This window comes from Hydractinia symbiolongicarpus, chromosome 9 (assembly GCF_029227915.1).
Source record: "Hydractinia symbiolongicarpus strain clone_291-10 chromosome 9, HSymV2.1, whole genome shotgun sequence".
Classification (NCBI taxonomy): Eukaryota; Metazoa; Cnidaria; class Hydrozoa; order Anthoathecata; family Hydractiniidae; genus Hydractinia; species Hydractinia symbiolongicarpus.
Window position 1 is genome coordinate 23,244,823 of NC_079883.1, and position 27,043 is coordinate 23,271,865.

The 27,043-nt window shown below is 35.7% G+C and overlaps 2 protein-coding genes across 4 annotated transcripts; both read left to right on the forward strand.

Annotated features, from left to right (window-relative positions):
- LOC130657939 (uncharacterized) lies at nt 1-20,944 on the forward strand. 2 transcript variants are annotated; one of them, XM_057460936.1, is made up of 9 exons: nt 1-81; nt 342-369; nt 4,408-5,345; nt 5,436-5,788; nt 7,052-7,945; nt 8,545-9,726; nt 10,318-10,342; nt 11,038-13,239; nt 14,502-20,944. In XM_057460936.1, the coding sequence occupies exons 3-9, from the start codon at nt 4,427-4,429 to the stop codon at nt 19,646-19,648; spliced, it is 10,722 nt and encodes a 3,573-aa protein (XP_057316919.1). In that variant the 5' UTR covers nt 1-81; nt 342-369; nt 4,408-4,426; the 3' UTR covers nt 19,649-20,944. The 2 variants fall into 2 exon arrangements, with proteins under 2 accessions (XP_057316919.1, XP_057316920.1); XM_057460937.1 differs by lacking the exons at nt 1-81; nt 342-369 and having other exon boundaries at nt 4,123-5,345; nt 5,436-5,755.
- Nucleotides 20,945-21,728: 784 nt separating this feature from the next.
- Nucleotides 21,729-25,732, forward strand: LOC130657009 (tubulin alpha-1 chain-like). 2 transcript variants are annotated; one of them, XM_057459959.1, is made up of 3 exons: nt 21,729-21,806; nt 24,000-24,222; nt 24,540-25,732. In XM_057459959.1, exons 1-3 carry the CDS (start codon nt 21,765-21,767, stop codon nt 25,664-25,666), a joined length of 1,392 nt encoding a protein of 463 aa, XP_057315942.1. In that variant the 5' UTR covers nt 21,729-21,764; the 3' UTR covers nt 25,667-25,732. The 2 variants fall into 2 exon arrangements, with proteins under 2 accessions (XP_057315942.1, XP_057315943.1); XM_057459960.1 differs by lacking the exon at nt 21,729-21,806 and adding an exon at nt 22,059-22,187.
- Nucleotides 25,733-27,043: the final 1,311 nt, after the last annotated feature.

The following is a 27,043-nucleotide window of genomic DNA, read 5'->3' on the forward strand; positions in this document are numbered from 1 at the left end:
TTCGTTTGCATTATCGCTAGATGGCTAACTAGCCAAGTGGGACTTTTTTACTTTTACTGTTTGCTACGCTGTATTTTCCTGGTATGGTATTAATGTCTTCCATAATGCCGCTCAGCAGGAGGATTTCCTTTTATTATTTTGTTGTTATGCTCCACACATAACAACGTCTTGTTTGGACAATATTTTTAACCTGTTAATTTTAGCTAGCTAGCTATTTTCAGCATCATATCTAATTAATGCTTGACTAATCTGTATGTTATCAACCAAATTGTTATATCAATATAGAAAGGGTGGTGGTGTAGCTTAGTGGTAATAGCTAAACTCTCCAAATTTATTTCTAGGGCGAAACCTGGTGGTGATTTAATGTTGGTGAGTAAATGTAACCATAGCCCCAAAGGTTAACTCAAGACACGCGCAGAAAGTATCTACAATTTTAATTGCTTATAATTCGTATAAAAATCGTATACAATTCGTATAGTGTTTTTAGTTATACGACTTTTAAAAAATCCTATATGAATCTTATACAATTTTCATATGCATTTTCATACGAATTGCGATACGAATTTATAAACGAATTTAATTTTCAATATAATTTCTTCATAGGAATCTAACTTCTTGCTATGCATCTAGCATTGAAATAAACATTAACAATTTCTAAACGCCATTTTTATCACTTTAAATGATTAGAACTTACAAACAACCATCTTTAAATGCTTTTCTTGCGAATTTCAAAGGATTGGCACTTATAAACAAAATTATTGAAACTTATAATGTGAAATTAAATAATTATCTGTTGCTGCTTTTCGGTTCTTAAACTTTTAAAACATGATCCAAAAAAGCATTTTTATCGCCGTTCTTCGTTCTTAACCTTTTAAAACGCGATCTAACGAAGCATTTCTATCGCCGTTCTTCATTCTTAAATTTTTAAAACCCGATTTAGAAAAACATTTCTATCGCCATATTTTGTTCTTAAATAAATCAATAATCTTTTGTTTATTACGCACAAGTTATTAACTTACAAGACTTGCAAGATAATTAATAAGAACAAAAGATAAACAACTACTTAAGTGTACGCGTTCGCTTACATCTGGACTGTGCTGTATTTATATAAGTTTGTTTTTCTTCCCATGCGAATTTAATAAGAAAACTTCTACAATTTTTTTTTTAAAAAAAACATATGCATTTAATTATAAAAACTCAAACAAATTTTGTTTAAAAAATCTCATACGAATTTAATAAAATCTCGAATGAATTTTTTTAAAAAAAACACGCAAATTTTTGTTTTAATTTAAAACTCATACGAATTTAACTCATATGAATTTTTTTAAACCCATACAAATTTAATTCAAAACTCATACAATTTTTTAAAAAACTTGTACGGATTTAAAGGGAACCCGAGATATAAAATAATGTTGGACTTAATTATAGAGCTTTAGAAGTTAGCTAACTAGTCTTTTTAAATTTTTTACAAAAAGCTCTTTTCGTTCTAAGATATTCACATTTAAGAATTTCAGATATAATTATGCTGCATGAATTATGATGTCATATTTACTCGTCCCAGGCCTCTTAATTTTTTGCTGACGAACTCAAAACTTGGGATTTGCATGTCGGTTTGCAATAAAATTTTGTGAGTAAACATATAGGGCCTATACAAGCTTACCCACAAAATTTGATTGTAAACCAAGTTGCAGATCCTAAGTTATTGAAAAAAAATAAGAGGCCTGTGACAAGCAAGCAAGTGTCCTTTTGGCAAAAAAATTGTTAATTAATTAACCTGTATAATATCTATGCATTGATAAAGTTTGAATGCACACCCCTTGCCAGGTCTAAATTTACTGATAAAAGGAAATGTCCAAATTTGCTATTACTGAAATATGACATCATAATTTGTGCAGCATAATTAAATCTGAAATTCTTTTAATATGAAAATCTTGAGAACGATAAGAGCTTTTTAAAAAATTTAAAAAGACTTGTTAGCTAACTTTTGAGGCTCTATAATATAAGTCCAACATCATTTTGTACCTCGGGTTTCCTTTAATTTAAAACTCATAGGAATTTTACAATTTTAGAAAACTTTCATACAAATTTAATTACTGTATGACAAAAGAAAATTTGTATAGCATATACAAATTTTGCTAATATGAATTGCTACGAATTTCGTAGATGACCCCTAAGTGAGGGAGATGACACACTTTGTGGGCCGTTCAATGTTAATTACATACCTCAAGACTCCCTGTCTAACCCATGACCCTTCTGAAAACAGTAGACAGGGTATATCCCTCCTGTATGCCCATTAATCTATCTTTGTCTTAGAATTTGACACTACAGTAGCTGTGATGCCAGTAAATTTTGGTGGATAAAGTCGAAAAACGAAATAATAACATGATTCTTTTTTTGAGAATTAAATTCTGTGATTTTACTCATTTTGGGCTCCTCACAAAATACTCTTTTTAGGCTTCTCACAAAATTCTGTAATTGTCACTGTCACCATTCACGAATATATATGTTTTTGTGAATTTTTGTCAATTTCCTGATTTGCAAGTTTTATTTTTTTTATGTTGTTTTTAACAAAATTTATGGATAATGGTAAATTGTGTTTTACTCTGCCCAACCTTGGTTAATATAATATCTTAATAACTCAAATCTTTTCTTTCACTGACTTCATGCCAGTTGTTGAGATTCATCATTCTTTGACCCAGGTCCTGAGAATCCTTACATGAATTAAAGTGATGGCAATTCTTTGGATACATATGATTGGGATAAAGATTTAGTCTTGGTCATGAATATTTGCACCCGCGTGCGGTAGTACGTACGCCTACACTAATACAGGCATGAGATCAGTATCGCACGCCTAGCTTATGCTTTTGGCGTGCAATTATTATATTCAGGAGAGCGGCAGTGCGAAGTTTTTGAAGCATAGTAGTTGGTAAAAAAATTGCCGACGTAATTTTGTTTTGAAATTTAAATGAATGGTGTTATTATGAAGAGCGTAAGATATAGAGAACAATAAAGTTGGCCCCTTTCCTTCATGCTGACACTCTTATGCTGATCTGGTGCATTACAATGAAACTCGAACGAAAGACAGAAGACTATTTGGAACCATGCCACAAGTCAGTCCGACCTTCATCGTCACAGAAAATACTGCGAGAAAAGTGCACACCCATGCAAGTTAAATATAACCAGAACATGGGATAGGTTAGGTGTCCTGTACCTTAATACAGCTTTCGGAGGAATGTTCTCGTAATGTAATGATACCAAAGAAGAAACATGTTCAATAAAGTTTTAAAAATTTTTTTAAAAGGGGAAAGTGAAATTTAGTAATAATAATCGAAAAAGTTGTATATCGCATTAAAATGAAGTCCAGAAGTTCTGTCTCCCACACGACACAGCAGGCAATAAGTCAGCCCTGCCCTCAGTTATGTGAGAAGAGATGTTCTGCGAAGACTCTAACAATTGAGTCTCCTGTACAGTTTTGCTTTGCATTGAACTATGCCTGTGACAAGCATTTTCGAAGCATGTCACAGGCAACTTCTGTGATATTCAACTTATGATGCCCTGACCTTCAGTTCGTAAATAGCATGTGTACAACTTACTTCCTAATAAGTTTATCTTAAACATAGAGAGCTAGTTTGGACAGAACTATTAACTTAAGAAGTACACCATCGGGAAGGTAGGTCAACAGGATTTGTACTTCTTTTCCATTTGTCATCGTCTTAAAGAGAGCAATACAAGGTTAATAACGAAATTTTTTGCCAGCTGAAAAACAAAAAAATATTGTAGAAAACAGACGCAAACATTTGAAATGTATATCTCACATCAGCAATTTTAATGAAAGTGGGTATTTAATAGAAATACATTTTAGAGATGCATTTTAACACGGAAGAACAATTATGTATTGGGTAAAGGATGGGTAAGGGATTACTTTAAATAAGCTCAGTTCTGCTTGGCGTGTGTACGAAGTAGAAAAAGGCGTGTGATAAAGAGCACGCCTGAATTTCACATGGCGTGTGCAGACGCGTGCGCGTGCGATCGCACACCATTCATGACCAAGACTGAAGATTTTAGTTTTGATATGAAATGCTACTGTGCTACAATAAAAACATACATAATATTTTTTTTCCAAACCCTAGTTATAAGACATTTGCACATATTTACTCAAACTATTCATTTGGAAATTAAATTCTAGCATTATATAAAAAGTTCAAGTTATTGATTTGTGAAATTGAATTCTTGTGAAAGATTTATTCCATTTAAGGTATATTACTGTCATGTCTTTCATAAACTATAATCACAATCCTAAAAGCTGACGTTTTATTTACGCCTTTAAATTTAAACTTAGCTAATTCTACAGCCAAATCGAAAACTTTTTTATCTTTAATATTTATAAAATTATTACTTTCATTATAGACATGTTTTAGATACAAATATGATGGACAGCACTGAAGAACAAAATGTTGTTTGGTCAACACTACAAACTATCATAACCAACGTTGTAAATAATTTAGATAGCAACACAGCTCCAAGTAAACTTTGCACAGTAGAGAATAAAACTCAAACCAATAAGTGCTATTATGATAGAAATGAAAATTTTGTTTTACAAGAGAATAACACAAGTAATCATAAAAAGACACAAAAATTAGAGCAAGAAAATAAAACTAACGTTAAGAATGATGTGGCTTCCCATCCTAAACTTAAAACAGAAGTTCTTGTATCTAAACTGGACAGTCAGAAAATATCACAAAGCGTAAGTAGATATACGATGACAGAAGCAAAGCATTTGGAAATTGCAGAGGCAGCACAGAAAACAAATAAAAATCACACAAAGAGTTGTGTTATTGCAGTAGAAGAGATATGTGAAGCAATTGCTCCTGAACTGAAAACAATTCAGTTAATTTCAAGGAAAAAAATACACCAGGACACTATTTCTGAGGAAAATAGATGTTTTTCTAGTGATATGAACAATTGCAAAGACAGTATGGAAAAACATTTTGACATTGATGATGACGATGATGAGAATACATTATATATTGCTGACCCTGATGACAACGAGTCTCATGTGCACAATAATAAAACATTGCAGGAAAGTATTTTAAAGCCAAAATTTGAATCACTGCAAAATTCACAACCAACACTTCAAACAGATGATACACTAAACACCAAGACTTTAGCATCAACTAGTTACTCTTATGACATACTCAGAAGTACTGAAAAGTCTATCACTACGCCCCCTTTAACTTCAACAACTACAAATCCATCCACATCTGGAATAGACCCCTCTATTTTAAGGGCTGAAATGATGAAATTACTTCCTGATTTACTAAAAGAAATGCAAAGCCAACAAGCAGGTATCCTAACAGAATACGATTTTTCGGTTTGTATTTATAAAGTAAATTTATTATCTTGAATTTTGTTTTATGCTTTTTTTTTATTCTCAGTGGTAAACAGTCATGCAGAAAAAACTAACACACACCAAAAGACCATACAAGCGATACCTGCAACACAACCTGCAACACAACCTGCAAATACTAAACAAAAAGGAACTATTGGAAATGAAGATAATGCAGACACCTTTAACACTTCACAGAAAACAAATAACCAAATTTTCTCATTGGTTGAGAAGTATAAGGAAATAACAACAACCTTTGTCAAAGGTTCTCAGCTATTGCCAAAGCCGGTTGTGTCTTCTTGTACCATTCCGACAGATAAAAACTTAGTGGCACCATCACATTTTATGATAACACCTAAAGAATCTGTGGTAGGTACACCAAAAACTGAAGTACTGGCAGAGGTGTGATTACATTAAAAATGCCTTTTTTTTAAAACATTGATTAAGGTCTCAGAAGTTTTTTTATCCTCTGTTGCAGTTTTAGTTCCAGAAGTTAGAGTTATTAAATAAATTAACTTTTCATCTCTAAAAAAGGTGTTAAAAAAATTGGTAAAGGGGAACTCCAGTGAAAAAACATAATGTATAAAAATCGTTATTTTAATAATAAATTTTAATAATATTTCGAATTTTCCAGGTCTTGGAGTGAATTGTTCCATAATGCGGACATTGTGAAAAGTGCAGCTACCGCATATTTGATGTTGGTTATTCAGCCTGCACCCCTGCCTAAGTAAATTTTTTTGTGGCCTGCCAAAATGCAGAGCACTAGTCAAGTGATGCTATTTGCCAATTTTGAGATAGAACTAAAAAAAGTACACACATTCTCAATTTTATATCCAAGTGGATGTATAGCTACTAGCCAAAATTAAAAAGCGATGTCATTGTTTACATTAGGGTTCACTGTGGTACACTTTTAATATAGCGCTCGTGCCCCATTTATATCCATCTACTGACCATGAACCAGTTTGTGCATCAGTCGGAGGGTAGGAATAGTCAACCGTTGGAATGGAATCCCAAAGGACGTTAAAGTTCCTGTTACTTTACTTTATAAAAATTTCAATGTGAAAAACAAATAAAGTTTAAATGTTTTTGGGTTTTTATGCTTATCTCAGTTATATGAAAGAGAAAACTTGCTCTCGTTGGAGTTCCCCTTTAATTACAATGTTTGGGTATCAAAAGTTGATAGAAAAACTTAAGTAATATTGTTTGCAACCAAACCATTGATAACCAGAACTATCTTAAGGTTTTTTAATTTATTTACTTTATTTTAATTAGTCTTTTAACAACACTTTTTCCCTCTTTTGGGCTATGTTTACATGAGGTTTATTATCACATCTGTGTTGTGGTTATAGGTAGGGTCAAATAGGTAGTGCCAAGTATCCATTTATCATTTGTCTTTTACTGAATTCAAAACATTGGAAAGATTCATCCTTTGCTTTCTCGTATAATGATGAACTCCTTGACTTTGTAAATAATAAATAACGTAACTTTACAAGTGTAGTGTATAAGAATATAACAAAGAAGTCAGTGATATATATATATATATATATAGTATATATGAGAGTAATCCAACGAAACTTAATTAAAGTTTAGGTGGCTCAGTAATGAAAAAGTTTGGGGTTATTACAAACTCACTTTGGTGTATGTTTAATAATAATTTTGTTTTAGAACCTTCAAGAAACTTCAAAAGACGCTTCCAATGCTCCATCTTGTTCAGTGTCCAACACACATGCTTCCAACACAGTTACTCTTGGAGCATCTAAGGGTACTAATTCTGTACAAAAAACAAAAGTTAACCATATCAGACCCTACGTTGTAAAAGCACCTCTGCAGCAAGAATACACGCACCCTGATTTCAAAAGTAATAGCAATAAATTTGTTGCAAATCAAAAAAATCCTAGGCCTGTGATGCATCCTCTTGTGAGACTATGTGAAGCTTTAAATGCAAAAAATGTTCGAAGTACAATACCATTGTATATAGTTACAAATCAAATTCCAAAAGCTGCGTTTGACAACAACAAAGTATCTTCTCCTTATATTAACCAGAATAAAAAAGCTAGTATTGACAACATCAAAAATTCTTCTCCTAGTATTAACCATCTTGCGAAAGCTAGTATTGACAACATCAAAGATTCTTCTCCTAGTATTACCCATAATGCAAAAGCTAGTATTGACAACATCAAAGATTCTTCTCCTGGTATTACCCATAATGCAAAAGCTAGTATTGACAACAACAAAGTATCTTCTAATACTAACCAGAACGCAAACAACACTGTTACACCACCCACTACTAAAAAATCGGATAAAAATGGCCAAACCAATCAGCAAGTGAATGATAATGCAAGAACACAAAAGCCATCTGTAAGCTTAAAGATTGACAAAAACAGTAATCTCCCTACCTCTATGATCAAGTTAGGAAACTTTGTGAACATTCCGAATTCAAAAAAAATTAACTCAAAGTCACAACACAGTAGCGTGGAGACAAGAAATGAAAGTAAACAAAAACCGGTCACTGCCATTGGTAAATTAGAAATCATAGATATCACTGATTTTGCGGTCATGGTAAGTTAGAAAGCCTTTACATGGCCCCACAATAGGATTTACTAAAAAAGAGATTTCTGACCACAATGAAATTTTGTTGTGTTTACATGGATTTTTTTAGGCTTTGTTATGTTCTACGTATCTTTGGTCATCACTCTTTGAATCTCTTAAATTTCTGTTACCTAACAAAATTTAATCAATAAATTTTATGTATGATGAAAAGACTCTTTTTAAATATTACAGAAATAAAATTAAAAAAAAAATTTTCTCCAAAAATTTGGCATGGTTAGCAGTTTTGTCCTGAAGTTGTCTTAGGATCTCAAACAATTTTGTCCAGGAAAAATAAAAGATTTTATGTAGTCACCATGTAGATAAAATTCTATAAAAAATGGCACAAAAAGTTAACCTGTTTCTGCTGATTTTTTCTAAGCTTACATGTCAAAATATATACACAATAATCTTTTCTTGACTTAAAGTTATTCTAGGCAAGGGGGAAAATACAGATAAATACTCCTAAGATTTTTTTCTGCCTTAGCAGTATTACTTCTGCATTTGCGATTAGTAGTTGCATCTAACTTTACATGCAGAATACAAGTGTGAAATGTCCGTTTAATATTTAGAGAGACAACATCTCGTATTGCAGAGTAACATGGAACATACACACCTGGGAAAAAGAAAGTGACGTCTTAAATGGAAAATATAAAGATTTGCTGTTGTCTCGTAAAATTGAATATCAGAAGAAATTTTCTCTTAATAACCATACACCTGCATCTGTTACAAAAGACAACAATTTTCAGACAGTTAGAACCACAAAGGAGAAGCTCTCAATGCAAAAACCTTTTGTAGAAGAAGTCCTACAAGATCCCACAAAGTTGAGCATTTCGTCTATTGTTAAAGATTACATGTTGGTCGAACCATTTCCAAAACATTTGCAAATACCTAGACATTGTAAAACACTTGGTGTACCACATTCCACTAAAGTAAAAAGAGGAAACTTAAGCAGTAGTAAACAAAATGCTGACGCAGTTATTCAATTAAATCGAAAGGATGTTGATAAATGTAAAGCTGCAAGCCAGTCTGATAAAACAGAAGTTGAACCAAATACAGACCCAGTCACCAAAATGGTTTTTAATGTTGAAAGTGCTGCAAAAAATGTAATTCAAGCCAACAGAGACTTTTTTGAAATAGATTCTAGTGTTGGTTATAAATGTACAGAAAATTCAAATTTAAACTCTTTAAAGGAGATAGTTTCAAGTGATGGCTATAAATGTGCAAAAGCAGTTATAACTGAAGCCACTGAAAAAAATGTTGAGCATGATACGGACTCAGTAACAGAAATGGAATGCTGTATCAATTCAGAGAAAGTTGTATCTCCAATTGTTGAAAATGATGTTCACCAAAGTGTAGACCCGGTTACCAAGATAAGTTGCAGTCATGTCAATGCAGAGGAAGTTGTACCTCAAGCTGATATTGATCAAAAAGAAGACTCTACTATTGAGACAAATTCTAGTGTTTCTAATAAATGTGAAGACGAGGTCGTAGCTTCAGTTACTAAGAAAGATGTGAAAGAAAATTTGAACTCAGTTGTTGAGATTGATTATGGTGATGTCGATAAATGCAAACACAAAATTATAAATCAATCAAATGTTTTTAAAACAGATGAAAAATTAGATTCGAGTAAGCTGCACCATTTTCCAGAATATGTACATGTGAAACCAATTCTATGTGGTGACAACAAGGAAGAAAAAAGAAAAGTTGGATACAAGGAATTCGATTTTTTTGGAATGTTATCAAAGGAGAAGGTATATAATTCTTTAGTTTGTGTTTCAAATTCTATGGGGGTCCACAAGACAAGGTTGTAAGGTGGTGATAACAACACATTTTTTATATGAACCAGCTTAGATTGGGTAAAAATCTTAGCTGGTAAGCTGCGCTGAAAATTTGGAAATATGCAATCAAGGCCTTAACCTCGATCAACTTACAAGCAACCTAAAAAACAGTTCTTTAAAAGAATAAAAAGTCAAAGAACTGCTTTGTAAATAAATAACATCAGAGCTGAAATATAACAAGTGTGAGCTGAAATCACCTAAGTTTAAACCTTATGCTTCACAACTTCTTAGCAACTATGAGACTGAAAGTAAAACTTTTGTTCTTAGTAACTGAGGATGTGCAGTCAATCCTATTTTAATGGGAATGGAAGAAATACACCCTCCCCCCTATTTTTACCGTAACTAATTATGTACTTATGTGCCAAGAAGAAAATTAATTAAAAGTTTTTCTTAAATATTCTTCGTTTTTTTATTTTTTTTGAAATTGCAGGTACATGTATCTGTGTACTCAATCCATAGGGTTGTTTGTGTATATCATTGTAATTCTTCATATTTGTTTTATAGGAAGTGACAAAACATACAGTACCTGGTAAGTGTGACAATGGATAAGATGTTAGTTGTATGATTTATTTTAACGAGAAACTAAATTGCTAGAATTTATATGGAGAGAACTGTCTGCAACTCAGTGTTTTTGTTGGTACTTTTATGGTCAATTTTCAAATGTTCCTTGGGAAATTATTTGAGTTTTATTAGATTTTCAACAATCGTAATTGAATTACAATTGTATTTGCTAGTGTTTAATTTTAATTCAGAGCGGCCACGCTACCTGAAATTTCCTAAATAACCTTAAAGTTGGTCTCAAAATATTGATTCCTCCTAAAATCTCCTAAAATTGTTTATGGTAACTTTAGGTTTTATATGAAAAACAATTGAGCATATGTTTATCTTGCAATAGGACTGATGAATTATATTACCATAATTACTGCAATTCGAAAAGAACAAGAAAAGGAGAGGCTTGTTTATTAGTAACTTCATTCCCTCCTAAAGTTTAAGCAAAATGTCTTAAAATGTATTTTCTCCTAAAATTTAACCTAAATCACTTCCCACCTTTTTCTAAAATTGCGAAGTTTTAAATCTGTGGCCACCCTGTAAATAGATTGACCCTCGCAACAATTTTTGGTGAACAAATTATTGAACTTTTCCCCTGATTTTATTGCATTTTTGTCAGTCAAAATGTTATTTCACCGAGTAAACATGTTAATGTGAAACACATTGTATTTTTAGGTCAGAAGAAGGACAAGTGTCGTTACTGCCGTCAACGATTCACGTCGTCGGAACTTTTAAAACACGACCGCGTGTATGTGAAGCTTATCTGTCCCCAATGCAAAATGCGAATATGCAACAGAAAAAAGCTGACCAAGCATATTTTGCAACACGCTAAACACAAGAAGCAATGTCCTCTTTGTTGCAAATCTTTTGAAGACATCCAAAGTTATCAATCACATAAAAGTACCGTTCATACTGCGATTGAAGATTCGAGTTTGGCAAAGAAGAAGTTATGGAAGTGTGCTCAGTGTAACAAGGCCTTTCGAAAGGAGCTGCATTTGAGAAAACATCAAATTCGAAGATGTCTAAATAACATAAACGATTCAAAGCCAGAAAAATGTTTTGTTTGCAAGAAACTGTTTTCATCAAAACAAAACGTTGAGAAACACATACCTCTTCACCAGGTCTCTTACATGGAATGCCAAGAATGCAAAGAATGTTTTGACGTGGAGGAGGATTCTGCTTCGCACTTTTGCTTGGGTGTGCCAAAAGTAACACTGATTTCTAAATACGATAGCACGATAAGAAATTTGAAAAAGAAAAAAATAAGAAGAAAAAGATGGAACGCGCTTAAACAAAGCAAGCAATCGAAACGAAGTTGTGTGCAGTGTATACGAGGCTTTAAAGATCGCGAGAGTTTTTACGAACATATCAATTTAAAGGACTGTCCTGACTTGAAAGACAGTGGGCAATGCATGCTGTGTAAACAATTTTTTCAATCGTTAGAAAACCTCAAAACTCATGTCATGACTTGCTTTAAGGACAGCCTGACGTCATTGCTCCGACCACAACCACGGAGTGCAAGCCAAAGTCATGCTGATAAGAAGCGGGTGGTCGTCCATTGTTCATATTGTAAGACTCTGTTTCCATCGAACCATGCGTTTCGCAATCACAACAAAATTTTCCATCCAAGAACTGTTAAATATAGTTGTCTAAAATGCGGTTTCAAAAGCTTGAGTAAGTCCTTGCTGAAAAAGCATTTGAGATTGAAACAATGTCCAAAGGTTTCGTTTTACCAATGCTTTGTATGCGATCAAAATAGAGTCCACTATGCAGCGTTCGGTAGTTTATCAGCGTTAGTTGGCCACATGGAGATGCATAGGTTAAAGAAGGAAGTAAAAGTGAAACGAGAATTCAACGAAGGTGTTATATTACCAGCAAAAATACAGAACGAAGATGGTGCTACACAGATGCTATCGCTACCACTAGAAGATGTACGTGCGCTAAACGGGAAGCATGCTCTCTGTGAAGTTCCTGGCTTTGGTCATTATGAGGTGAACGTGGATGGCACACCACCTAACGCGTTTTTTAATGCTGTTAAGTTGTTGTTGTGTTTTGATTGTAATACGCCATGCCGAAATCGCAAACATTTGATGGTTCATTTCAGAAGCTATCACAATTGGAGATTTGTCCAGCTTTCGATTTGTAAGCCGTGTGGAATCGCGTTCAAAGATTCTGACTCTTATCATAAACATAAAAAGTCATGTTCGGGTTCCGTCAAAAATGTGATAAAACGTGCGATGGAGGGTGGTTCAAAAACGATCGCATCATTGGAGATAGAATCAAAGAAATTGCTTCCCTCTAAAGATCTATCGCTTAAAGTAATTCCGAAGGCGAGTACATCGAGTGAACTCCCTGCAATGGAGGAGGAGTCAACGCCTAAATCCACATGTAAATGTTCGAAGTGTGGCAAAAAGAAGATGGAAGCCGTCGTTTGCGACGTCTGTTCACATAGCTTCCCTTGTCTGCACCAACTGAGAGTTCACAAACGCTATGCGCACCCTCCTCCCAGTATTTACCTCTGCAGACCTTGTGAAAAATGTTTCTGCACTGCGGAGGAGTTCAACCGACACGCTCAGTTGGAAGAGTGTCGGTCGAAGAAAAAGGTGGTGAACATTACGAAGCCATGCTATATTTGCAAAAAGCAAATCCGTCACGTAAAGAGTCACGTGGAGGGTCACGTGGATGTGATTTACGAATGCTATCGTTGCAACTCGAAGCTCTCCAGCAGAGAGCAATTAAAAAAACATCTTTCGCAATCTCACATGTTGCCATGGTTACCTGCGGATGAAAGCTGGGTGGATTGTGTGTTTCAAGCGAAATTTGCTACTATCCTGAAAAATGTTTATCTCACTCAAGAAGAGCGTCAACCTATTGGAGGTAAGTGAATGTTTGAATAAACGAGTTTCAAGTTACTTCATTTTAAGCAACTGTAGTTTGACTTCAGCCATTTATTTAAATAACAGGGACACAAGGTGACAAATTTTTGGTGTTGACTATTGCCTGAAAATGTTAACCTGTATCGCTAGTATTGCTTTTTGTGTTTACAATACGTTATATGTTTGGAGGTAGCTTGAGAGTTTTGGTTTAGGAGCAGCTTAAGCGGTCCATCTTCAGGTCAGGGTGCAATTTGTGGCCTATACTGACATGTTCTAGGTCAACAAATATAAAAACAATTAGTGTTTGCCTTTCTAAAAATATTTGTAGGCGTGTATTTTAAGGAACAGGAAAACATAAATTCGCGAATTTCTTTTTCCATCATCAGCGGATAATATCTCTCAACTAAATATTGTAACTCCACAATGCAAATGAATTTGTACTACTGGACAATTTTTTTAACAAAAGGTTCCCACATGTTAAAAATAGTTTTCAAATTGTACCTTCTTCTAGCTACCGGTTAAGCCCAGTAGAATCAAACGGGTTTTGTAATAGCTCACGGAGAGGATGAAAGCAATTTTCGGAGAGGTATAGATATAGTAACACGTGACAGAAAACGAATCACAATGAATATCCCAAGCGTGTCATATTCATCTATATCTATACTAGGATAAAAGTCAAATATAATTTTAGTTCTAGGACATGTTTTTTTTCTTCGCAGCATACTCTCTGATTAACGCACACTCCAAAAGGCGGTCGCTTGATTAATGCATAGGTTTCATTACACCGGTCTAATTCCTGTCAAAGTCCCATGAAAACTTTCTAAAAATCTAAGTGTCAATTAACAAAAAAAAATTTATACACGAAATGGATACTTGTAAAACATTTTTCCATCTAATCAGAGGACACCTGCATTAAACGATGCAACTACTTTTTAAATTGTTTTCTTAGAAGAGTTGCCAGTAAGTTTTTAACTTTTGTTATCATGAAAATGATACTGAAACGTGATTTCAAGCCCATGCCCCACTCCACGGTTCACCCTTTTACTGTTAACTTCAGTTTATGGAACCACGACGAAATTGTGTGCTTACGTGTCTTCAAATGTACTGTCGACTCTTTTTTTAAGAACCTTTTTATTTATTTACTGTTATTGATAAAAAGGACAAGTGTAAATTGTCATTAAAATTGTAAGCTTTGCGGCTGAGTAAGCACTGAGGACTCAATTTTTCTTAAAATATGACACACTTCAATTTTTTTTTTCTTAGATGCTACGTCGAAAAACTTGAAATGTGCTACCTGCAATTTGGTTTTCTTTTACAACGAAACACTCGCGTACCATCAGACTGTATGCAAACCCGACTCTCCGTACAAAATATACGTCTGTAAAGCACCTGCCGTCAATAAACCCTCCGGTGGAGTGTTGGTGGATAAGTCTTTTATCTTATGCACTATTTGTTGCCGGTTATTTGATTGCCAAGAAACGTGTCTTCTTCACGTAGCGATATTTCACAACATCAAGGTCAAGGAGTTGCAAACGAAATACATCAAGAAGACGAAGTTCGACCAACACCTGCAAACGTGTTCCATCTGTAACGCCCATTATACGAATGAGATTGCCTTGTGGCGGCACAGTTTTCATCATGCCGGCGTTGCCGTAGAAACGTGTTACGTTTGCGATCAATCATTTAGCACGGCAACCGAGTTGAAAGTTCATACCTACCTCGCTCATTCCGGTTTCTACTGTGAATTGTGTTATAAGGTTTTCCACTCGTTGGATGCGTTCACAGAACATTCTCAGCTACACGTGATCGAAGCTAACGTGCCTCGTGATAACAACGGTAAGATGGTTATCGAGATTGAACAGAATAAGTTGTCGAGTTTAGAGCACCAATCACTGTTCCCCGAAGAGGAAACGGGACCAAAGAAATTTGTGATTACGTCCAAAATACCGAAAGAAATCCTTGGCGACAGCAGACTGTTTTATTGCTACGTTTGCAAACAGAACATTGAAGGGGACCTGACGTTCATCGTGCATATGAAGACTCACGCAGAGCCACGACTTCTGCTCTGTCTGCTATGCAAAAGAAAATTCGCCAACGCTGAACAACTTTGCGAGCACATAAAAAAACACTTTGTTCATGAGAAGATGAATGTTCGAATCGATTCTGATGAAGTTTTGAGCGATGAAGAAGAACTCGACAAATGTTCTCTATGCTGTCAAGTTTTCGAAACGTCGAAAGAGTTGACTGAACACAAGAAAAACAACAAAACAGACACCAGTGTCGGTTTCTTTTTAGCGGCTGACTGGATAGGTGCATATGTCACAAAATATTGTACCTTAAAAAACAGCGGTGAGAAGAGCAAAGAAGATGAATGGGGTTCTGATTGGAAGATAGCAAAAGAATACGACCTCAAAAAAATATTGTCCGGAATCAACGTCAAAAACAACATTTCCCATCCAGAAGTAGCAACAAAAGTGCCTCAAGATCCGGCCATATGTTTGCATTGCTTGGTAAGTGTTCCCGCTAACTACGAAAAGTACCACATCCGAAAGCACCTGCAGTCGCTAACAAAGCATGGTGTCCGTTGCTTGTTGTGTACAGAGGTAGTGAACGTGGATGCTTTACCTGATCATATGAAAAGTAACCACAGTGATAAGCTAATGTTAGATGATGTAATATGCCCACATTGTTTTGTTCTGTTGCGAAAAAAGGAAGGAATAAGTGTGCATATGGCGAAGCACCAACAGAATTTATCAATTGGGTCTCCATTCATTTACTGTGCCTATTGTAACGATCTTCTTCGCAGAGATGCGCTCGTTTTACACATGACTTCTCAGTGGCAAAATGAGAATCAGCTGGTTAGGAAAGCTAATACACAGTTAAGGAAGAGCAGGCTTGATTTACTAGCAGAGGAACAACAACAGAGGAGGGTGTTAAACCATATCTGCACCGCCGAGCAGATTAGTGTACAAATTGTGGAAGATAAATCCGACACTTTGAACCTGAAGAGTGACAGTAAGAAAAAGGGAAGTGAGATAAATGAGGAACAAAAAGGAAAGGGTAAGAAAAACGACAAGGGAGCAATAAACGACGAAGAGCAAAAGAAGAAGACCAAGAAAAAGGAGAGCAAGAAGAAGGAGATCATTACAAGTAAAAAGATACGAGGTAGTTATAAAATGGAAAACCTTGACGATAAAGAACCGAATGTTGATTTTGTTGTGTCGGAAAAATCCTATTCTAACAATATACCACAGAAACTGGCTGCCACCAAAGCCGAAAAAGAAAAGATAGATCTTAAAAAGCCTGCTAAAAAAATCAAACAGCAGACTTGGAGTATAAAAAAGGTGATAAAGACACAACCAGTTAAAACTGCCGTCATAGGATGCGCTACTGAGGAAAAAAAGAGTGAAAAAACGTCGACAGAAATACTGGATGAGCGAGACAAACTTGTCAGCTTCATGATGGGTGGATTGGAGTCGCCTTTTTGCAAAATGTGTGACTGGCGATTTAACATGTTTGGAGAACTGAAAATTCATTTACAGCAACATTTTAGCTACGGTTCCATAATCTTTGATGAGAAGAGTCGAGACGTGGCTTGCGTTCTTTGTAAACAACTGATCAGGAAGACTTCGATGAAAACGCACTTGCTGTTGAAACATTCGAAAGAAGTAAAACATTTAAAACAATTGCAAACAAAACTGAAGAAGAATCCCAAGAATGAAGTAAACCCCCTTGCTACTAAGGTTACGCCTGCTGGTTTGGAACTTGCACCGTCGTCGAATGCAATGCCTTATCCCTTCACTTGCGCGGTGTGCGGAAGAGGGTACTTCACTTCCGGACAGTACTTGGCTCATTTTAAAGTAGCACACCCGTGGCTTTTTAACAAGGAGAAGCAGAAGTTGGAAAAGGAGAAAGCAAGAAAAAGAAAACTAAATAGCTTGCCAAAAGAAGATGATGCACATAAGAAATGTAAAATCGTTGTTCCCAACGAACCTCTTGAAATTGAAAAAGAAAAAACAAATAAGTCGGTCCAATCTCTTTTAAAAAATACGGCAAATGCATCACCAAAACGTGAGCGTAAAATAATAAGACCGGGTCGTCCTCCAAAAGCCTTTAAGAAAGAAACAGAAGTAAGAAAGATGAACCACAACGTTTCTCAGATGGAAGATAAACCCACGGCGAAGCCGCAGTTAGAAACCGAGATTGTCGAATTTCAACCAGGCGAAATTACCAATAATGATACCGAAAGTTCGGCAACACAATATTCGAAAAATGATCCGGAAACAAAAGTTGAAGTTGCACCTAAAAAAAGAGGAAGACCGCCGAAGCACAAGCCTTCCAAAAATTTACCTGAAATTAAGCCAGTAATTGACGAAAATGATGGAAATTGTGAAGAAAAAAAGACTGAAATAATAATACAGAATGAAGCAGTTGGGTCAAAAAACAATGAGTTGGTTTGCGTTCAAACAGGTGAGGCAATAAAGAGCATGTCACAAAGTGATACTGATGACGAGATAGAAGAAGAAACTGAAGAAGAAGAAATTATATCGTCGTCAGAAGAAGAACAAACCACGAAACAAAACATTCCACAACTACACTCCGATGCCATGTATATTTGCTCACAGTGCAGTTTAGCTTTTCCATGCCAAACAGAACTCGCGAGTCACGTGACAATTCACGAGATCAACCCCGAGAAACACTTCAGCGTTCCTTACCCATACGTGTGTGTATATTGCGGTGTAGGGTTTTATAAGAAGTATGCACTCAGAAAACATTTGGAAGGAAAACACGCCTTGCTTTATACATTTGGACTGGAGCATCGAGACTGTTTTGTTAATCGAGCACTTGGTATAGAACAGGATTACGACACTTCCACGTCTGTCGTAATAAAACCAATCGACTTGCCGAAACGTAGCCGCAGCAAGTTCAACGAAGTTCTCAAAGGTATAAAGAAGAAACCCAGGGCAGTTAAAAGTCCGAAAAATTTAAATGAAAATGTTGTCGACGTGCGACGATCGAGTGGTCGCAAGCGAACCGTCAATGACAATGTTTTAAATGTTCTTCAGTCTAAAAAGAAGACGCCGAAAAGGGATGGCCCTGTAACGAAATTGGCGCAAATAAAGAAGACTGGATTAAAACACAAGCGACTAATCAAAAAAGAATCTTTGATAGAGAAGCAGCCGGTGAAAGAAGACAGCGAAAGTGAGGAGGAATTTAAACACGTGTCGTCTGAAAGCGAGGTCGACATTGCGTTGGCTAACGAAAACGAAAACGAAAGCGAAAGTAGTGACTCAGATCATAGTACAACTGTTGTGAAGCAGTTTCTGTGCAAACACTGTGATATGCTGTTTGTCTCTGCTGCAGTACTAAAAAAGCACGTAAAATCTCACCAGAATAGCAAGGATGTTGCGGAGAAAAACTGTTTATGTTGTACAGTGTGTGAACAACAACTTGTACGTCATGAATTAAAATGGCACATGCACGTTCGTCACGGCGCCGACAAAAAAGTCACGTTATCGAAGAAGAAAACTTATTGTTCCTTATGCAACTTCGCGTGTAAGAAAAACATGGAAAAACACATAGCTAAGAGCCACCCGGAGTTGTTAAAAGTGGAATGCAGGCTGTGTGACTTGCGTTTTTTAACCCGCCCACGGTGCGAATCTCACTTTCGGGATACTCACGGAAAAACTATTGACGAAGAAACGTTGATGTGCTTTTTATGCAACAAACAATTCCAAACGCTTTCCACCTTGCATTTTCATTACAGTATAGTGCATATGAAAAAGAGAGAAGATTTATATTGCTCGCTATGTAGTAAGTATTTTCACACCCAAACTCACCTTGATAAACACGAAGAAGAGTTTCATAAGAATGACAGGTTTCAGTGTGGGTTGTGCCTCTTGGAGTTTGACCACGTCGAAGCATGCGAAGAGCACGTGCGTAGTCACAAAATGGCTACTGAGCATGAATGCACTGTGTGTTGTTTTTACTTCGAATCGAAGGAACAGTTTGATGCGCATAAGAAGACCCACGATACCGGGAGGTTTATCTGTCCTGTTTGCTTTGCACGCTTTGAAGTTTCAAGCGATTTCGAAGCCCACAAGTCTTCAGCTCATTCATCGCGCGAAGACGATCGAAAACACTCCGTGCAGAGGACATATCAATGCACGTCTTGTGATAAATCATTTTTTTCTCTCTCGCATATCCAAAAACACATGGATGAAGTACATCAAAGCGGAGCACGTGCGTCGTACGGGGACGATGAAGTGTTCTCTGATGTTACGGGAACGGCAACAGAACTTCAGCTACCGTCTATAAACAAATGCGACGTTTGTGGTGAAACATTTCTGCGTTCAGAAATTTTTTTAGAACATAAAAAGAAGCATGTTGAAGGAGTGTACAGACATTGAATACATTGTAACGTTGTTTTATATTTACTGACCTTGTTTGGTTGGGCTGTTTCTTTGTGGTTATTTTCACTTCATGTAGAGAATGTTTGCCTATGAAAGTGTGACCATGAAAATTTAAAAATAGCTCTATTTAAGGCCGTATAAAATTGGTCGGTGTAGTAAAAGCCATTGGGATACGATAGTATTTGAATTTTTTTTACTTGCATATAATACTCGACGAAGCATTGAAAAGCGGGTGTCTGTTCTTTCTTATGTTACCTATTTCTTTTATTTTTTTATTTTTTTTTAAATTTTAGATATTTTATTGAGTGATGTATGTATTCATGTAAATATTTTTAAAAGATCTCTGAAGGTTTTTGTGACAAGTCGTTTTATTAAAAATTCAATTCTTATTGTCCGTGTTGGCCGATTAAACTCATTTTATTAGGATGAAATCTGTTTCTTTTTCTTCCGTCTACAACAACCGTTTGTGCTTTTTCAACCAATAAAAATACGTGCTGAGTAATAGGTCAAAGTCGTTAACACTCTCCTTCGTAGTGCCTAATTTTGTAACAACATAGTCACGCGTCTGATGCAGTGATTTCAGACTACCTTATTAGTAAAAATAAAGTCGTTAAAATGTGATCAAACTTCGGTCTAGTAACTAATTTTTTTTACCGACTAAAAATTTTTGCCGTCTTTTTTCAAAACTGTTACCCGTTGACAACCTACTGTCTTTTGTTTTGTTTGTCTATTACCGATGACCTATTCTTTATGACTGTTTTTTTTTGTCATTAGCGAACACTGATTCCTGCAAAACTATGACGGTAAAGTAATTAATGGATCTGGGGACGAAGTTGTACTCAGACAGAAATTAGAAGTCGAAAAGAAATTGCAACACGACGTAGCTACTAGAAGTTGAAAACAATTTAATTACTTTTTTTTATACAAGGTGGAATGGGAGGGACATGTTAAATCTGTTTCCGCCTCACCGATTATATATCCGCAGGCCTCCGCTAAGTAGGCGCTAGCGGCTTTGACATAGGCAACAAACCCAGAGGATGGTAAAAGACTCTCTTTACACAACTTATTTTTTTTTACACTTCTACGAGAATTAAAAAGCAAAGATTTGAGAAGCCTTGGAAGCGCAACCCTAATGTACGATGTAATTTACGCGGAGATATGTAATGTATAAAAGCTTTGTAAAAACTTTTAATTAATTTGTTTTTTGTTTTATTTTTGTTTTGAAATGGCGAATTCTACACTTGAAGTATGTTGTATTTATATATTTTCAAAAAGTTGCTTTTCGTGCTTTTTCGTCTTACTTTTCCCCTTTTTCCCTAAAACTAAACCATTTGAAAGAAAAAAACACACCATTTGAGACAGCATGACCAGAACATTAAAAAAAATATGTGATGATATATAGCGATGAACGTTCGAGCACGCTGCTGTCATCAACTAGAATTCCTTAATAAAACAATAGCCACGTGATCTAAGTTAAGCGTTAGAATTTTAAAAAATGGCAGTACGCAGTATCATAATGTAATATAACTTTTGATATAGAGTATATTTTTGATAAACGAAATTGGAGAAATAAATTAGTTATTTAAAACTGTTTTTATATAAGTAACTGCAGAAGAATCGATATAGATTTGGTATAAAAATTGTTTACTCAGAACAGATAAGTCTGTTTAAACATGAATAGAAGTGAAAAAATGAACACAGAATAAAAGAATTTTGGGATTAATGTTTGCGAATTTGACTCGTATTCGCAAACATAAATTCCTCACTTTTTAAGAACATGAAAGAAGATATCAGAAAATATACAGAATGCCTTGGGGACGAGGTTGGAAATCTAAGTTAAAACAAGCATGAAGAAATAAAGTTTGAACAAAAGCTGCGCATTGATTGGTTAAAAAATATAGAAGTGCTAAGTGCGCACAACCTCGTTCCCAGGGAATTTTGGCTTCCGATTAATTTCAAAGCGCTTTTGGCTCTTATAAAGGTTCAGGGGATAAAAGACCCTGGGAGCGAAGATGGAAGACGCATAAACAAAACGGCCAATGCATGTGGTTACACCAAAAAACACACCCTCCGCCACCAGACTTTTGAGGGTGACCACAAACACACAAAAGACATGGAAAATACTTTATGGTTCTCGACGTGCACAGCTACAGAAGTGAGGTTCTAAAATTAAAATTATGTTATTAAAATTTTTGGTAACCATTTTTTGTTGCTGTGGAAATTTTATCGCGTCTCATTAACACGGCGCAATATTCTTATACAAGACGTGTTGGGAAAAAAAATAATTGTTGTTATAGTTACTGAATTATAATTATTTTTTTATCTATTTAAAAATTATCCTTGGGAGGTAAATGGTCATATAATTTAGTAACGAATTGTAAAGGCGAATGAACTTGATAATGACCTTGGGGCGAACCAAGGTGTAACATTGGGAGTCGTTGTGGCTTGATCTCAATTTTTGTTTTTGTCAGTATCATTTGTTGCTGGGACTAGAACTAACTCGTCACATCTAGTTATTAGTCGAAAAATAAAAATGGTAGGTCTTTTTATTAATCTGTGCTAAAACCGTTGAAAATTTCGACAAATTTGTAAAAGGAATTACAATTCCATAATAACGCATTAAATTTTCGTCTATTCTTGGCAATTTTTGTGCGTGAACCTGTATAAGGAATAAAGATTTCCTTATTGAATACTACGTTGAATATTTCTTCACTTGTTCAGTTTCTCTGTTTTTGAGAAAATTGAAATCAAAATGGGAGAGCTTTGCAGAAGCATAATTTCATTCTTGCTAACAAGCCTTATTATTCTCAGAGTAATATGGCTGTTGATGTCCAAATTACTTTGGAATTGTCTTACTTTCGTGGCCCGGAACGAAATTCGTAAAATTCAAAAAATATTCTATAAACGGTCAGGTGCTTAATGCCATATAAAGGGGAAGTCAAAATTTTCACGAGTAAGATTTTTAATCTATTTTGAAGAAACAAGCTTTTGCAATTTCTTCATTCAAACACAAGTTAATACGAAATTTTTTTTCTGCAAAAAAATGTCTTCTCTATAAGAATACCTGTTGTCCGTCTGTTCGTGCGTGAGAAAAAAGTCATGTTACGAAAACATGAAATGCGATATATAAAGACGGCTACCGATCTCTTTAATAATAGCTGTATTTTGTCTGTGTGTTTGTGCACAAGAAAAAAATTGTTTTACGGAAACACGAATTGCGATATATAAATTACGGACGACGGACGGACGTGGATTTATTGACGACTAGTCTATATCATAATATTGTGAGCCACAGATGATGGGTTTGAGTAGTGGTGGGCGATTTTTTCGTGGATTTTTTCGCGGGCTAACGACTAGTTTCTAAAAAAAGTTGCTTCAAATTTAATCTCCATCCCGGATTTTTCTCCACGCTTTTTCTCCGTCAAAGACATTTTCTCTCGGAACAAACTTGGTGTCAAGCTCTAAAGAATTACTCCCATTATTGTTTTCATTAATCTGTGCATAATGTTTCACGTTATTATAATAACTAGTTGTTAGCCCGTAGAAAAATCCACGGGTTCGCCCGTCCTTTTTATACCGCATTGCGTGCTTCTCGCTACTTGCGCAGCTAACCTACCATTTTGCGTGACAGACATACAGACAGACGTATACGGGTATTATAATATAGACTAGTCGTTAGCCCGTGGAAAAATCCACGGGGTCGCCCGTCCTTTAAATTAACCCGTTGCAACAAAGTGGACAGAAATACGTCACATTTGGTATTGATGCGCATTTAAAAAATTTTGTGTTTCCGTTACGGGACACAGCTTTCGCGGACACACAGACAGACAGACGGAATACGGCTATTATTATAGAGATATAAAAATATAAAATATAATAATATAAACTTTTTGTGTAAATAACCTAGTTCCCAGAGCATTTTGCCTCATGATAAAATTGATAACGGCTTATTATCGGCTTGTCACTGATTAAAGATCCCTGTAGACCGGGATGAGTTAAATCTATTGAATTTTATCAAAATTATGCAATGTTTTTATCAATGAGGAATCAATATTAACCCTTTAGTGGTTTATGTAAAACTAGAATTAGGAATTTACACGCTACTACACGCAGCTACCATCCTAGGTCCCAACAGTTGAGTATTGCAAAATAGATTTTTTTTTGTAAAGTGTGTTTTTCCAAATTCATTTTTAAGTTGTTTCAACTCATTGGAAGGTCGTTTCAATTCGTAATAAACCATAGGTCGTTTGCAAATTTTAACAGTCCTTCAATTTTCGACGTTTTAACTTTTTCAGGTTTTTAATGCTTTAATACTTGTATAATTTATTTATTTAATATTTCCCTTTAGCGCGAGTGTATTTCTGTTCACGTCGGTCAAGCTGGTGTACAAATTGGAAATGCATGCTGGGAGTTATATTGTTTGGAGCATGGTATCCAACCTGACGGACAAATGCCATCTGATAACACGCTTGGTGGTGGAGATGATTCGTTTAATACTTTCTTCAGTGAAACTGACAGTGGCAAACATGTACCCAGGGCAGTCTTTGTTGATCTTGAGCCATCTGTAATCGGTATGTTTAGCTATAATTTCTAGTTTAATATCTTTATTTTTATTTTTATGCGAAAAAAAAAAAAATCCGAAAAGAAATTTAAACAAAAAACAGTGGGCCGAGAACTGAGAATTTGTTTCTAGTTCATTTTCTTTACTTTTCTTTTATATAACAGCATTGTAAAAACTTTTAGCACTATCTCGTTCGCAGGGCTTCTTTTTTCGCTTCCTGGTATGCGGCCAGCGCGCACCAATATCACAGAAAGCAGGAAAGAAGATCTTGGGGCGAGACACAGCTTTGTTAACTAACTTGTTAACTAACTTGCTAATTTTCTTTAGATGAAGTTCGTCAAGGTACATACCGATCGTTGTTTCATCCTGAACAACTGATCACTGGTAAAGAAGATGCAGCAAATAATTACGCACGCGGTCATTACACAGTCGGAAAGGCGATGATTGACAATGTTTTAGATCGCATTCGCAAGCTTAGCGAAGCATGCACCGGTCTGCAAGGTTTTTTGATCTTTCATTCTTTTGGCGGGGGTACTGGTTCAGGATTTTCTTCATTGTTGATGGAAAGGCTATCTGTTGATTATGGAAAGAAATCAAAGCTTGAGTTCGCAATTTATCCTGCTCCGCAAGTGAGTACTGCTGTTGTTGAACCATACAATTCTATTTTAACCACTCACACCACTTTGGAACATACAGATTGCGCATTTATGGTAGACAACGAAGCTATATATGATATTTGCCGCAAAAATCTTGATATCCAGCGCCCCTCTTATACAAATTTGAATCGACTAATCAGCCAAATTGTTTCAAGTATAACCGCATCACTTCGTTTTGACGGCTCACTGAATGTAGATCTGACTGAGTTCCAAACCAACTTAGTACCATATCCTCGAATCCATTTTCCTATGGCAACTTATACTCCAATCATTTCGTCTGAAAAAGCCTTTCACGAGCAAATAACTGTCAATGAGATTACCAATGCCTGCTTCGAGCCAGAAAACCAACTTGTGAAGTGCGACCCCCGACACGGCAAATACATGTCATGTTGTTTATTGTACCGTGGCGACGTCGTTCCGAAAGACGTCAACGTTGCTATCGCTAATATTAAAACAAAGCGTACTATTCAGTTTGTAGACTGGTGCCCAACTGGTTTTAAAATTGGGATTAATTACCAGCCCCCTGCCGTAGTTCCTGGTGGAGATCTTGCTAAGGTTTCGCGAGCTGTGTGCATGTTGAGCAACACAACAGCTATTGGCGAGGCATGGGTACGACTTGATCGCAAGTTTGATTTGATGTATGCAAAACGTGCTTTTGTTCATTGGTATGTTGGTGAAGGTATGGAAGAAGGTGAATTTAGTGAAGCTAGAGAAGATATGGCAGCACTCGAGAAGGATTATGAAGAGGTTGGGGCGGACAGTGTGGATAAAGAAGGAGAGGAAGAAGACGAATATTAAAAATTGTATAATATAAATCCGTAATACTATTTTTCTTGTTAGAAACACATCACGTGCACATAAAAATTGCACATTCTATTTTGCTACTTCACAACCCCCTGAACTCCTAATAGTTAGGTACTATGTGAGTGGACGAGTAGGCGCATTTTAAAGAGTAGATACCACGTCCGAACTCCTAAGTATTAAGTTAATGGTAGAGTTTTTCCATTTAATTTTTAGAATAATATTTGATTTCTGCACAATGTATAAGTTAAAACTGTAGAATAAATCCATCTCTCTATTCTTTTTTTCTTCTTCTTTTTCTTCTTTTTCTTTTTTTCTTCCTGTATCTGTTAGCTGTGAAACCCAACGTATTCTTTCTTACATTCATACTTACATTTACAGACACTTTGAAAAGGTCAGCTCAGATTCTAGGCTTTTTCACGCTAATATGCACTTTTTTTTGCGACCGCGAAAGTTTTATCGAAAAATTTTAGGACCAAACCTTCATTCGCGAAAGTTTAACCCCCAATTTCTTGTTTTTTTTCTCGCCAAATTATCGGCCCGCCAAATTTTCTGTCCCTAAAGTAGCATGAATAAGAGATGCCATAAAAGTTAGCACATGGTTGAATCATGAAAACAACATAAAAGAAGACGAACCAGGGGCCACTTTTTTTGCTAAGTAATAATTTTTTATTTTCTACTAATAAGTTTTTCTATCACTGCATGAAAATTGATGTTATTCAATCGGAGAACCTGCAGGCTATCTCACTAAATACAGCTTGTGCAGGGAGGGGATATAACCACATTTTCAAAAAAACACGGTCAAACTCTCATAAAAATGATCATACACATTTTTACTTGTGACGTCACAACTTTTTGTCACGCTCCATTACACAAAATGCCGTTGATCATCAGCAAAAATCCACCGATCGTCAACGCATGCGCAGTGACATGTCGGCTTGCAAGTGAATACTACTATAATAAAGATGAGTTTCAAGACACAGGACATGTGCAATAGGGCTGTTGAAAAGAAGCCATGGCTGCTGAAGTATGTACCGGACCGACTTAAGACGCGAGACATGTGTAACAAAATTGTTGAAAAAGATCACTGGCAAATCATACATATACCGGATAGGTTTAAAACGCAGAAAATGTGAAATGGGGTTGTTGAAAAGAATCCCCTTTTGCTCGAATATATACCCTATCAATTCAAGACGCAGGACATATGCAACAAAGCCGTTGAAAAGAATCCTGAGGTACTCAAATATGTGTAACCTATAATAAAATGTGTATCAACTGTCAATATAGTTTGAAAAGTATGATTTTCATGACCTTCCTTACCGCCATCGGTCTATCCCTACCACTTGTAACCCTGGCATGTGTACAGGAGGAGAA